Here is a 14,571-nt window from a genome sequence, read left to right on the forward strand (position 1 = left end):
TCTTGCTGTCATTGGACTGCTTTTGATTAATAAATGTGATTTTATTCTCTCTTGAGTGAATTGTTTGGTCATGCCCTTTTTTTGTCTGTTTGCTTTTTGGGGTCTTGGTGTTTTATATTCATGCCTTCAGTGGTTCCTTCTACAGCTATTTTGCTGGGAGTCTTTTGGTAGCAGTCAGTGGAGGCTCATTTGTGGTTTCTGAGGCAGACAAGGGGCATTTACTGTAAAGGTACGAGGGGTCTGATGGAGACTCAGGGTCTCCATGTTTGCGTTACCTCTTCCCAGTACTCTTCACCTCCTCGTCATGAGGCTGGTCCTCCCCATCCTCCCATCTTAGCTCAACATCACTTCCTCACAGAGGCCTTCTCTGATGTCCCAGCCCATGGCCATACCCCATCCGGCCCCTCACCTGCCACCACACCTCCTGCCAGTGTCCTTCGTGGTCTGTTGTGATTGATATTTATTGGCACATGTGCCAGTTGTCCATTCAGGCCGTGACCTCCATGAAGCAGGGTTTCTGCCGTCTCGTTCATTCGTGTCTCCCAGGGTCAGATATGGTCCCTGGGGGCACACGGCACCCCAACCCCCCCCCAACAATGGATGTTCTTGAGTGGATGAGCACAGGCGGCTGGTGACCATCTTCATCTTTCACCTTTGGCCCCCTGTGCTTCCTTACTTCGTTCTGACATCCTGTCTCTGTCTCTCTTTCCTGTGCTCTCCCCCCACTCCCCTGCAGATTGGCTTGTTCACTTGTTTCCTCCACAGAGTGAAAACGTGACTGCTAAGAAGAGCTCCTGAGTTATGTGCTCCCTATCTGGGCAATTCAAATTCCTGGCTCCCTTGGACCACTTGTCAACTGTGGTCCAATCTCCTGTGTCCGGGAGTAGGGAGGGCAAGTTGGGCCATGTGGCCGGCTCTAGTGAGTCGACTACTTTATGAGAAGAGAAGGTGTAAGCAGTTGTAACGGCAACACTGGGTGACCGTGTTGACTGTGGGAGGGGAAGAAAGGGTGGCTTCCGACTGGGGCTCCTGTGCCTTATGTTGCCTTGTCTCCAGCACACTCTCGCTTCCAAGCACGTAGGCTGTGGAGTGAAAAGTGCATAGTCCTGTCCCCAAAGTACCCACAGCCTGCCAGGGTACCCATGGACCAACCAAAGATGAATAAATTAATGACTTTGGCGATTAGGCACTTTGGAGACAATAGTGGACGACACAAACAACCACCAAAGCAAAAAACAAAAACCTGCCCTGTCATGAGGCTAAAATTCTAGTGAGACAGATGATAAGCATGATAAATCAATAAAATATGTTACAGTGGAAAAATTGAAACATCTCAAATGTTGAGGAAATTGAGATATGAAAGTGAAAATATAAATATGAAATGATTCAATTTCAATATGAAAATATTATAAGCTGAATGAATGAATATTCATGCCAAAAATGAATCAGTAAAGGGGGATGAGTACTGCGATTTTAAATAGGATGGTCTGGAAGGATTCGGTGAGAAGGTGACATTTGAATGGAGACTTAAGAGAGAGGAGCCAGCAAGGCGCAGGGGTGTCTGGGACGGGCACTCCAGGTACTGGGAATAGCAGATACACAGGCCTGGAGGTGGGGAGGCTCCGTGTCCATGGAGTGGAGGAGGGAGGGTGGCACATGGGCTCTGAGAGGTGACAGTGGCCACACCCCAGAGGGTCCTCCAGCCACTGTGATTCTGGCTTTCGCTCTGGGTGGATTTGAGGCTAGAGAGGCTGCAGGGACTAGGAGCAGAAGGTCTTCTATAAACTCTGATATTAGAGCTGCTTATAATTCTTATAATACTTTTATAGATATTTTCTCCAAAAACATTATTTTTGTTTTAGGTGTATTGTTTTAGGCTGGCTTAATTAGAACTGAACCTTTGTATTGTCTCAGAGAGTGTCAGGGAGGTAAAAAGCAGTAGGACTGCAGGGCACTGCCTGCACCTGTCCTATGTGGCCACGGGGAAGAAGGGTGCGCTGCCAGGTCACCTGCATGCGCCCCCAGCAGTCTCTCAGGGAGCCACTTCTCAGGCCTAAGTCCATCCTTGCAGCAGGCAGGGGTTAGTTACCTCCCCATTTTTCTAGTGGGGCCTCTGAGTAGCAGAGAACAAAGAACACAGGGTGAGCTGGACAGAGCCAGAGAGGATGCATGTCCCCTGCACTGGCCCTTTTTGGTTGGCTCTTTCTTGTGGGCTGTCATCCCATGTGACACACCACCTTTATGTGTGAGTGGTACAGATATGCCCACTGCTGGTATAAATTCCTTGTTCGCTTTGGGGAAATTGTGTCACATCCTTATTAGCTGAAGGGATCCTTATGTGGCTGTGAACAGGGGCTTCAGGGTCAACAGACCAGATCCAAATCAGGGCTTTGCCACTTACCACTTCCTGACCTGGCAAGTTACTCTGGTTCTCGATCCCAGTTCCTCATCCATGAAAGAAGGGTAACTTCGCTGCCTCCCAGGCTTTTGGGTGCACAGTGAGATCGTACAGCTCACGATGTATGATCAAATGCATCTCAAGACCTAGCACAGCTCACTATGCCTAACAGTCCAGGAGGCAGAGCTGGCCAGGTATGTTGTGGGAAAAATGAATTGATTTTAGAAACCCAATCTCTTCTATTCGTTGAAATCTTCCCTCTCTTGCCCTGGGATGCTATGTGATTTGCATCCACACGCAATCATTTGATGTTCATTTACCAGCCCTTTGAGGTCAGTCTAACCTCAAGTAAATACTGTGTTTTCCAGTCGATTCTCCCTGTAATTCTCAGGCGTCTCTCGAGAGAAAACAATCTGATGGTCTCAGAGCATTGCTCTTTTATGATTAGTCATGAATCTGCATCCCATTATTTTAATTAGGCAGCAAAAGATTATGTCAAGTACTCTCCCAGGCCTGTTTGATAGGGCTGTCGGTGGTTGCTGAAAACATTGGTAATATTTATTGCCAGTGCTCTGATGCCTCAATAAGGGATGGCTTTTAGGAGCTTCCTCTTTGCTTGTCTCTTGCAGAGCCTTGAAAGTATACCCATAAATGGCTGACTCTTGATTTCAAATGAGGCAATTCCATTTATTCATTTCAGGCTTCCTTGCTAGCACTTAATCTTTTACTCTTTGATCCAAGTGCTTGATAATGAGTGACAAAATATTTATCAACTCGGAGAATGGTTCCATCAGCTTTCCTCCCCCCACTCTCATTGTGAAGAACCCAACACAATTCTGCTCAGGCTGCCCGGCACGATGATGATGTATTCATGTGAGTCACGTGTCAGTGGAGAATATGTATAGCTGAGATTATACCGAAGATGTGTAGAAACGTGTGGCTTTGTGTTCAGGAAGAGATGGTACTGTGTTTAGGAAAAAAAGTTTTAATTGCTCTCTAATTGTAACTTGTGTCTTACAAGTGAAAATAAATTCCCCACACTTTGGGCTTTCAGAATTAGTATAATCTAGAATTTGAAGTTCATTCACCTGGAATAATGGGTGCAATTGTAGTATTAAAATGCTTATACAACTTGTTTCCTTTTACTGTTCTTATCAAGAGTGTTGTTCATGTAAGATGTACAAAATTTTCTGCTTGTTTCTTGTTCAGTTCAGTGTAATGAAATGCAGGGAATATATTCAGTCTGTGTGCTCACTCAAGCACTGGAGTGTCAAGATGAGTAAGACATGGTCCCTTCCTGTGGGTGGGCTTCCTGAAGGCAGCCCCGGACTCGTGAGCAGTTAGTTGCAAGGCTGTAGAGTTGGCACTGGACTGAAGAGCGTGGACAGCATGTAGTGGGGCCAGTGAAGGGCTGGCTCTTAGCCTAGTAACCAGGGATGTTGTTCAACTTGCTTTGAGTTAAAGTGAAGAATGGCTGGATGCTGAGAGGCAGTGCATCCCAGGCATGAAAAATGTTAGCAAAGGCTTGGGGATATGAGATTGCAAAGGCCAGGCAGAAGGTTCTGAGAACTGAAGGAGTTCAGTGTTATGGAGCCTAAATCCAGAGGGAACAGGGACAGGAAGAAGTCAGAGGGGGAGGGGTGGGGCAGGGAGAGTTAGTTCTGATTCTGGAAGGCCTTCTGTGCTGTGCTCTGGAACCTCAACTTTGTTCTGTAGTTGGGATCATTGGTGGGTTATGCAGGAAGGACTGTGGGATGGTTCATGCTATAGATCGTCTGGAGGGAGGATAGGGCATCAGGATTGATACATGGATACATGATGTATGGATGGGTGGATGATGGATGAATGGGTGGGAGGGTTTCATGAGGGCAAGGAAACCAATTTAGGGGCTTTGTAGTTGCCCAAAAAAGAAATGAGGAGGACCTAGACCAGTGTGGAACTACTAGAAATAGAGGGAAATAGACAGACATAAGAAATATTTAGGAGATGAAATCAGGTGCTGATAAAGTGAGATGAAAGAAAGTTAGCAAGGCTTTGGGGTCTGACTTGGCTGGCCAGTTGGGTGATGAACTGGGAAGGCTGGAGGTAGAATCCATTTGACAGCTCAGGACTTTGGGACAGAAAGGTGGCTGATGGCTTCTCAAATCTCAGGTTCAGGGAAGAGATCAGAGTGGAAGAGGCAGATTTTGGTGTCAAAGGTTTACAAAAGCCTGTGGGGTACAGTTATGTGCAAGGATGCTTGCAGAATGAGAAGACTGGGAGCATGGGCTGGAACATTGTGGAACATCTGGACATAAGAAGTAGTGGATGGGAGAGAATGCTGCAGGAATACTCAGGATGAACAGTCAGAGAAGCCCAGAGAGGCAGTGGAGCTGTGGAGTCAGAGGAACAGAAGATTTCCAAAGCCCAGGCTACCAGCAGAGGCCCGTGCTTTGCAGTCATCCAGAAACACAAAACTGGAATCTGCTATGGGCATCGTGGAATTCGTGGGTTACCCTGGGGAAAACAGGTTTCCAGGTGAGCTGGTGGAGATCGGAGGGGAGAGGATCAGAGAGGCTGCTCTGTGGACAGCTCTTCCCCGCAGCTTGTCTGAGAGGGAGAGGTGCAGGAGTACTCCAGAAGAACTGTGTGTCTCTGGGCAGCGGGCCGCAGTGGCCGTGGGTGTGGTGCCCTGAGGAGGTGTACACACCAGTAGAAGCTGCTTGTTGAACAATCTACTGCTACAGGAAGTAGGTCATGTTTATATTTGGTTGCACATGCTTGTATTATTGTAATTTGAGGTTTTATTTACACTAATCAGGGCAAAAAATATAGTGAGCCCCGTGTAGCCATTAATTTGTTCTAATATATGGGCTCAATTACCCCATTATTGAATGTTTAAATATTGCTAAAACATTAATCTTCTTAAGAGAGCAGTGTTTTACATTTCTCCAGTTTTCTTTCCAGCATTCCCTCAAAAATGCCTTTTGTACTCCTACCAGAGTTGGAATTCTGCAGCCCAGATCTTGCTCCTTGCTGACTTCCATCCTGCAGATTCATCTGTCTCTCACAGTCACATCCGAGCTCCTTAGTGAGATGGTCCAGGATGTTACAGACCCACGACCTTTCCAGGTCAGCTCTTGTCCTTTTGCAGACCTCAGACTCCAGGTTCCAGAAGAAAGATCCAGCTGCTCCACTTTCCTGATCACCCTGCGGTCCATTCCTCTGTGCTCTCACCCTCGATGCCCTTCTCTCTAGGCAGCTGGGCAAGCCCTTACTCTTTCTTGGGGAGCCTGTTTCAGTGTCATTGCCCACGGGGCCTCTCTGGTCAGAGTCGGCCGTTCCGCTGCCACCTGTTGAAGACCAAGCATGCTGCATCACACCTGTGCACCTCCTTGCTGTTCATTCCTGAGATTCTGGACTCCCACATGCCAGGGGACGCCTTTGCGTACCTGGTGCCACGTCTGGTACTTCATTCACGGCGGGAGCTGTGGCTTGGCGACGCTCACCTTGTCCTCCGCTTCTTTCCAGGGAAGCAGTTTAAGTGCACGGTGTGTGACTACACAGCAGCCCAGAAGCCACAGCTGCTGCGGCACATGGAGCAGCACGTCTCCTTCAAGGTAAGAGAGCGCAGGAGGCAAAGGGTGGTTGAGACCGGAAGTGCACTGCCTTTCGCAATGGAGATGGAGAGCACAGCCTTTTAGTACTTTTTGGTGTTACCTGCAGTTTCGGTCCCCCTTAGCTGGTACATATGGAGGCGTAGATCGGTTTACTCTGTGCTCTCTTTCTAGAAGTGTAGCATTCCTGTGTGCTTTGGAAACCAAGTCAAGGATGTGTAAGAGGATGCAGATAGAAGAAAAGGGATGCTCTTACCATAAAAACACTGGAGTGATTGTCAGGGAACCATCCAGGCTTTGGGGACAGGTATTTGTGCTTTCAGATCCTGGATTAGCTCACGTGAATCACCTGATAAACCAGGTGTGATGAGGGTAAACTGATAAACTAGGAGTGAGAGCGTGTCCCACCTGGCAGGTGGTTGTGAGACTGGGGATCGTGCTCGGCAGTGCGTAGCAGGGCTGGGGCCTGGGGCTCTCCGTGTTCCTTTAATGCCTCTAATTGATGTTTCTTCAGTGTGCTGGTAATTCTCCCTGAGCCACTGCTTGTGATGCAGTTATTGACAACAAGAACTGTGGTCCAGTAATTTGTTCAGTGAAAAATTCTGCTCAGCACTTGGGGCAACTTGACCTTTAAAACTGATGCTGCTATTGTTGCTGGCATATATATATACACACACACACATGGAAATGGAATCAAGATCTGCAAATATGTTGCTCTAAAATGGTTTTGGAAATTTTGTCTGCTGCTAAATCCCAGAGAAGCGTAGAAGGTGGGAGGGACTACTGGCCGGCTGTTCTGTCCGCAGAACCTGTGACTAGAATCACCCCAAAGTAGCATTAATAGCAGGGGAGTTCCCACAAGGGAGTGCCCCAAACTGTCCTGAGATGGGGTTAGTTGGGATTCTAAAGAAAGATGCACTAGATACCAGGGTGATGCATCTGAAGCATTTATTAGGGAAGCTTACAGAGTGCTGTAGCAGTCAGTCCTTGCAATAGACAGCTAGAGAAAAGGGGTGTCCTACCTAAGTATGTCCACAGTGAGGGGGTCAGAGCATGGAGTTCTTATGAGTGTTTAAGGAATTTGGTTCAGGGTCTGGGCCAGTTTCTTCTGGACAACAACCTTGATACCTTTATCAGTGCCTGGGAATGTTCAAGGCCCCAAGTTGTGTTCAAGCCTGCCGGGAAAAACCTGCAGCTGGCTGGGTCACAGAGCACGCTCTGATTTCCCGTCAGGACACAGAAAGAAAGCAGGGGGAACTGGGAGACCCTACACCAGCACACGCCTAGAGTACATTTATTGAGCATCTATTGTGTGCTGGCACTGTGCCAGGAACTTCATGTCCATCCACTGCAGTCTCCCCCGCAGTGCTCACTATTGCCCCTCTTTGTCAAATGAAGAACCTGAACCTCAGAGAAGTTAACTGATTACCTATTAGTCTTTTCTGCCATGTCCATATCCACAGATTCCAGTTGCCGTGATTCTATTATCTGACCTGTGTTCACCACTTCTGAGATGGCAAAGACCTTCCCCATTGGCAAGTTAATCTTATGCTCGAAACAGCCTTGCGGGAGGTGAATTTTCCTCGTTTCTCCTCTTGTAGTTGGAGAAGCTGAGTTGCTCAGAGGGCTTAAGGGCATACATTCTTTCAATATCCAGGAAGTGAAGGTGCCGGAAATTGGACTTCATCCTCTCACTCCTAGTCCTGTGCTTTTCTTACTAATCTTCTCAGTTACTTGTGGGCAGAAAGAGAGAAATCGGAAAAACTAAGGATGTTGCAACCCATTGCTTATGTAGCTACTTTTCACGCCTGTGCAGAACATGAGTTTCGTATGTAGGACCCATGTGTCACCTGGTGGGAATGTGGCAGTTGAGGAGGGTCTTCAGTGTTATGCATATTTTGTACATAATTAAAATTCAGAGCTGTATTTCACATTTCACAGCACATAGGTGTGTTTCTTTGGGGACACGTACAATTATTGTGCTAGAGAATGGAAAACTAAGGCAACTCTCACTTTATAGATGAGAAACTTAGTGAGGTCAATTGTTTCCCTAGCTATTCCAGAATTGATATTAGCCTTTGCATTCCTGGCTTGGTTTTCAGTGTGGAACATTTTCCTTTCCTAACCAGACACAGCTGAAACAGTCTTTCTGCCCTGAAATCCTCTTTGTTTTCTTTCCAGGTTTATGGACTATCTGGTTTAGGTACAGAGGAAATGGACTGGGGCTTGGTTTTAGTTAAGGCACCACTCACGTACGTGGTTGTTAACTCTTCCTGCCATTGCAGAGTTGGCATCCAGTGCTGGGCCTCAGGGGCTGCTCGCTGAGCTGGACCTGGGGTCATGGCTGGTTTCCCTCGGGCTCCCTGTGGATTCCGGCTTCCTCCTTCCTGAGCAGTACTGGAGATGGGAATGAGACTCAGGCCTGAGTGAGGAACACTAAAGGCAACCTTGGTTTCTCTCATCCTACAAGTTAGGGCGCTCTCCTAATGCAAGTGCCTTTAGGTAGTGCTTCTCAGCTAATTGGGACTGACAGAGCAGCATGAAATTGCTTCATGCCCAGCACCCTCATCCAAACAGTAATTACTTTCTGCCTATCTCCCCCCCCCCCCATTAGTTTACTGTTGCTGCTGCAACCAATTAGTGGCTTAAAAATAACACAAAATTATCCTCTTACAGTTCTTAGTTTAGAAGTCTGTCCCACTAAGATGAAATCAAGGTGTTGGCAGGGCTGCTTTTTTGTCTTGAGGCTCCAGGAGAAATCCCCTTCCTTGTCTTCGCTGGCTCTGAAGGCTGCCTGCATTCCGTGGCTCGTGGCCACTTCCTCCATCTGCAAAGCCAGCAATGTAGCATCCCTCATCACATCTCCTTCTCTGACTCTCTTCTGCCCCCTCTTCCACCTGTAAGGACCCTGTGATTACACTGGGCCCACTCAGATAACCCAGGATAATGTCCTTATCTTAAGGTGAGATGAGTAGCAACCTTAATTCCACCAGCAGTCTTAATTCCTTTCTGCCATGTACGGTAAATGAATATTTACAGGTTCTGGGGATTAGGACATGGGTATCTTTAGGGGGTTGGTATTCTGCCAACCATGTTCCCCCTCTTTTTTTTCCATCTACATATACTCTGTAGTAGAACATTTTTATCAAGATCAGAAAATATGTAGTATGCATACATATTTCATACCAATGGCAAATATTACTAAGAAATCAAGTCTCTTTTATTAATCTTAGATTAGGCCTCAGCATCCTCATGCAAATGCTACTAATCTATTGCAATTGGCTTGCGAGATGAGATGAAACCAATTTGCTTTTCTAGAAGTAGATATATAACTTAACAATATATAATTTGTGCCAGGCAACACTGTAATAATGGCAAACTCCTTTATTGCCTTATAAAATTACACGGTTTTTATTTATATATTTATTTAAAAAAATTAATGTGTTCGCTTATTTGTGTCCAAATAAGATTTAGAAAATACTTATTGATCCCTTTCCTTGTGGAACTTGTTTGTTTTTCAGAATATTAAGTGGGTACAAATGTTTTTGTTACGTGGATGCCTTGTATTAGGTCATTAAATATGAAATGTACAATTTTGAATCAAAAGTTTAGTTCATTATATCTCAAACAAGAAGCAGTACAATTACTCAAAGTATGTGCCTAAACTATTGACACAGTTTTGCAATCTTAACTGTAGCTTGCTTGTGTCAGAGTTCTGCTTCCTCCGATTCAGGCTTGGGAAGTTGTATACTTCCAAGAATTGATCCATTTCCTCTACATTTTCTTGTTTGTGACAGGAGAGGTTTTCATAACGTTCATGGATGGTATTTTGTAATTCTGTGGTGTCAGTTGTAATGTCTCCGTTTTCATTTCTAATTGAGCTTATTTGAGTCCTTTCTCTCTATTTCTGGTTTACCTGGCTAGTGGTGTATCAGTTTTTGTTTGTCTTTTCAAAGAAACAACTTTTTGTTTTGTTGATCCTTTGCATTAGGTTTGTTGTTTCTTTTTTTGCTGGCTTTGGGTTTGGTTTGCTCTTGTTTTTCTAGTTCCTTGAGATGTGACATTAAGTTGTTAATTTATGATCTTTCTGTCTTTTTGATCTAGGCATTTCAGACTTGTGCACTTTCTCCTTAGGACTGCTTTTCCTGTTTTCCATAGATTTTGAAAGCTTATGTCCCCTTTGTTCAGTTCAGGAAATCTTTTGATTTCCATCTTAAATTAATCACTCATCCAAGGATCATTCAGCAACAGGTTGTTTAATTTCCATGACTTTGTGTAGATTAGAGTGTTTCTCTTGGAATTAATTTCTAGTTTTATCCCACTGTGGTCTAAGAAGATGCATGGTAGGATTTCAATTTTTTTAAATTTCCTAAGACTTGTTTTGTGGCCTAAGATATGATCTGTCTTGGAGAATGTCCCATGTGCCGATGAGAAGAAAGTATATTCATTAGTTTTGGGGTAGAATATTCTGTAAGTGTCCATTAGATTGATTTGTTCTAGAGTCTCATTCAAGTCCAGTGTTTCTTTATTGATTTTCTTTTCTCTTCTATTTTATTTTTTTATTTCAGCTCATTATGGGGGTACAAAAGTTCAGGTTATATATATTGCCCATGCCCCCCCATCCCCTGAATCTGAGCTTCAAGTGTGTCCATTCCCTAGACAGTGCACATCGCACTCATCGTGTAGGTATGCACCCATCCCCTCCCCGCCATCCCCCTTTGATTTTCTGATTCGATGATCTGTCCAGCCAGGGTGTTAAAGTCCTTGGCAATTATGATGCTGTTGTTTATTTCTTTGCTTAGATCTAATAGAATTTGCTTTATAAATTTGGGAGCTTTTGTGTTAGGTGCATATATATATTTAGGATTGTTATGTCTTCTTATTGAATTGATCCCTTTACCATTATATAATGACCATCTTTGTCTTTTTTTTTTTTTACCATTGTTGATTTAAAGTCTCTTTTATTTGATAAGAGAATGGCTACACCTGCTTGCTTATGGTTTTTATTTGTGTGGAATATTTTTTTCCATCCTTTTACTTTGAGTCTGTGCAAGTCCTGCAAGTCAGATTGGTTTCCTGGGGGCAGCATATACTTGGGGTGTGTTTTTTCATCCATTCAACCAGTTTATGTCTTATAAGTGGGACATTAAGACCGTTCATGTTCAGTGTTAGTATTGATATGTAGAATACTGTTCCATTCATCATGTTGGATGATACCTTGTTGATTTGTTTTACCTCTTGTGCTATCGTTTTATAGGAGCTTTAACTTTGTGGTGTTTTTATTTTTTATTTTTTGCACTGGTGGGTATCTCTTGTGCTGCTCCATGTAAAATGCATTTCTTAGTATTTTCCCTAGGGCAGGTCTAGTAGTAACAAATTTCCTTTCCCTGTGGAATTTTTTGAATGGTTTTTTTTTAGACATTGTTGAGGTCATAATATAAATGCAAGTTTTTTTGATGTTGATTTGAGCCTCAACTTACTGCTGATGAAACTCTATTGGAGAATCGTGGCTTAGATGAGTGGTCAGATGGTTTGGTGTTCGAGTACCCTCCCAGTCAAAGGCAAGGCTGGAGATGCAATTATAAATGTTGCCTTTTTTATCAGTATGTCATAGGCATTTTCCCATTTTATGAAACTATATTTATAAACTACCTTTAATGGCTGCTTTAGGATGATTATCATAGTTTTATTAACCATTCCTGTCATGCTTGGATAGTTTGTTCATTCCTGGTTTTTGCTCTCATAAGTAACCCTACAATGGACATGTTCATGGCAAAAGCATTTCCATGTCATCTAAAAGGGCTATAAAACACTGAGTGCAGCCCATCAAACCACGGATAATTCACAGATCGTGAATATGTTCTTCTTGCAGATGCAATTCAAATGCGTTCCCTAGAGAGGAATTGACACTTTCAGACTTTAAGGGGTGTCAGAGAAGATACTTGGACAAGATGAACAGCTGCTGAGCCAGGATTCTCTAAACTGAAATAGGCTTGATCCTTCCGTCTTGCTATTCAACTCTTTGCTTTCTAGCAAATACGTAAATCCACGTACCAGTATGTAAGGCCCTGTGATCAACAGCTGGGAATCACCATATGGAGCTCTTGCTCTCTCTCTGTTAGGCTCCCTCAAACCCATAACTCTGTTGATAGAAATGTTCTCCATGACAGGGCTGGTTGGTTCAGTGGCAGTCTCCTTGCACATGATCAAAGGCACTATATTTTTAAATAAAGTTTTATCTTTTCATTTAAAAGGGACACTCAGTAACTACTAGGTTGAATCCCAATTTCACTGGGATTCATACAACCTGTGAAATTGGATTTTAATTACTGATTCCCTAAAAACATATTAAATAGTTGTGCTGTTTTCTTTCCTGTCATGAGAAACATTAAGTTTGGGGTGGGTGGTGTCAATGAGAGAGCAGAAGAGAGGAGAGGAGAGGAGAGGAGAGGAGGGGAGGGGAGGGGAGGGGAGGGGAGAGGAGGGGAGGGGAGGGGAGGAGAGGAGAGACATAGATGAATGTCAGAGGATAGTCAAGTTGGGGCCTGCATCACAACCCCTTACAGTAGTGATTCTTCGTATCTGCTATTTTAGCTGATTTTGGATCACTCTGCCACCCTTCCCAGATTGCTTGCTAGCTTAATTGATTGGCCTATTCATTCATGGAAACTTTGCTAGATTTCTCTTAGTATATTTGTTAAATATCAAAGCCTGAGAATGGAATTTTAAGACAATACTTTTCAAAATCCAAGAAAAAATATTTTATTTACCAGCTGGAATTATTTTTATTTTCATGTAATATTGGCTCTCTAATATTTTTCTTATTTTTGTGAATCATTATCTCATATTAAAAATAAACTGCTACCAATAACCCAATTGAAAAATATGCAAAGGTTCTAAAAAGTAACATATCACAGAGAAGGACATAGCTCTTGGGTACATAATAAAATGCCCAACCTCACTGATAATTAAAAAAAATCAAGTAAAACGACACTAAGATACCATTTTTCACTATCAGATTGGTAAACATTCACAAGTTTGGTAGCGCGCTCCATGATGAGGCTGTGAGACACAGCCATTCCCGTATGTTGCTGGGGGCACTGTCAGTGTTCATGACCCCGTAGAGGTCAGTTTGGCAGAATCTGTCTGAATTGCAAATGCATATCTACTCTTTGACTCAGCATTGCCACTGGTAAGAATTTATCCTACAGATATACACTTGTAGATGTATGAAATAGTGACTGTGCAGGGTTACTCATTAAAATAACCATGAATAAGGGTAAAGGTTAAATAGACTGTGGGCATCCAAACAACAGAATACTCTGTATCTATAAGAAAGAATATGGAAGCTCTCTGCTTACCGCTGTAGAAAGATATTTAAGATATATGCCAAAGGGAGAAAAGGAAGGTTAAAAAAGGGCAAATCTATATTTGTGTTTACTTACATTTGCTTTCAAGCCTCTGCAAGCAACATTACCTGTTGGGGGTGGGTGAGAGCTGCAACTAGGTAGATGGAGGGGGACATATATTAATTAAATGCTTTCCTTATTCAGTAATTTAAGTAAAAAGTAGCAACATTGTAGATAAAAATGATATTCTGGAAACTATCCAAAGTCAAAGCACAATGTGAACATGTTTCTCATCTATGATATCATCCTATGAAGATAGTGAACAGTTGCTTTTTGGAATTTCATTGAGATTCTGTTTGACATTTGAAAATATCTGAGATTTTCTCTGAGGTCTTGTAGCAAAGCACAGGATTTAAAACCAGACAAATGGAGGCTCAATTCCTGGCTGTGCCACTTGTAGCTGTTATTGGACTTCTTTATACAAATTTTATTGTCTGTAAAATGCTGGTAGTGGTATTTGTCTCTTGGTGTTGGAGATATTACAAACAATACCATTTTTATGAGCAGTGGGTATGGTTTATAGTACAAGGTAGGTGATCAAAATTTGTTGGCTCTTGTTTCCTCGCCTATCCCTTAAAAATGATTCCAGTTCCCAAAAGAACTAAAGCAGAGTAAAACCAGCCTGAGCATGGTTTATATTCTTTTTGGTGACATTAAGTTATATTTACAGATGACTCACTGTAAATTTTTTCCAGGTGTTATGTTTTCCTTTTTATATATTTTTAGATACCAATATTATTTTACTTTTTTGTTGTTATTGTTTAGAGTTGTTGGCTTCAGAGTTAGGCAGGTTACGGTCAAAATCTGGTTGCTGATACTCACTAACTAGTTGACCTCTGGGGAGCCCTTTGCCTTTTTGAGCCATTGTTTCCTTGTTTGAAAAATATGAACTATGATACAATTATTTCAAAGGCTCTGAAGGAGGAGTTGCTTTGAGGGACCAGACCAGAAGGACTGTCTGCTCACAGCTTAGGGCAGACTTGGCCTATCAGCCCTGCCCAGGCCATTCTTGGGGAGGAGGTACTGGGGAGGACCTCAGGTTTGCTCTTTCGTAAAGAGAGTTGGGGAGGTGGTGCTTTCTTCTAGGGAGAAGCTCTGGCCTCTTGCCACCCTTTCCACCAGATTAGTTTTCTGTAACTTTAGTCAACATCGTAATTACTTGATAAGT

At 43.4% G+C, this 14,571-nt stretch overlaps 1 protein-coding gene across 2 annotated transcripts in view; it reads left to right on the top strand.

The window, feature by feature from the left end:
- Positions 1-14,571, top strand: part of ZFAT (zinc finger and AT-hook domain containing) — a 187,649-nt gene that overhangs the window by 104,122 nt on the left and 68,956 nt on the right. For both annotated transcript variants that reach the window (XM_069465392.1, XM_069465391.1), the window contains one exon: positions 5,909-5,997. In XM_069465392.1, the coding sequence (XP_069321493.1) occupies positions 5,909-5,997 (89 nt within the window). The remainder of the gene's footprint in view (positions 1-5,908; positions 5,998-14,571) is intronic.

Source organism: Eulemur rufifrons, chromosome 3 (assembly GCF_041146395.1).
Source record: "Eulemur rufifrons isolate Redbay chromosome 3, OSU_ERuf_1, whole genome shotgun sequence".
In the NCBI taxonomy this organism is placed as follows: domain Eukaryota; kingdom Metazoa; phylum Chordata; class Mammalia; order Primates; family Lemuridae; genus Eulemur; species Eulemur rufifrons.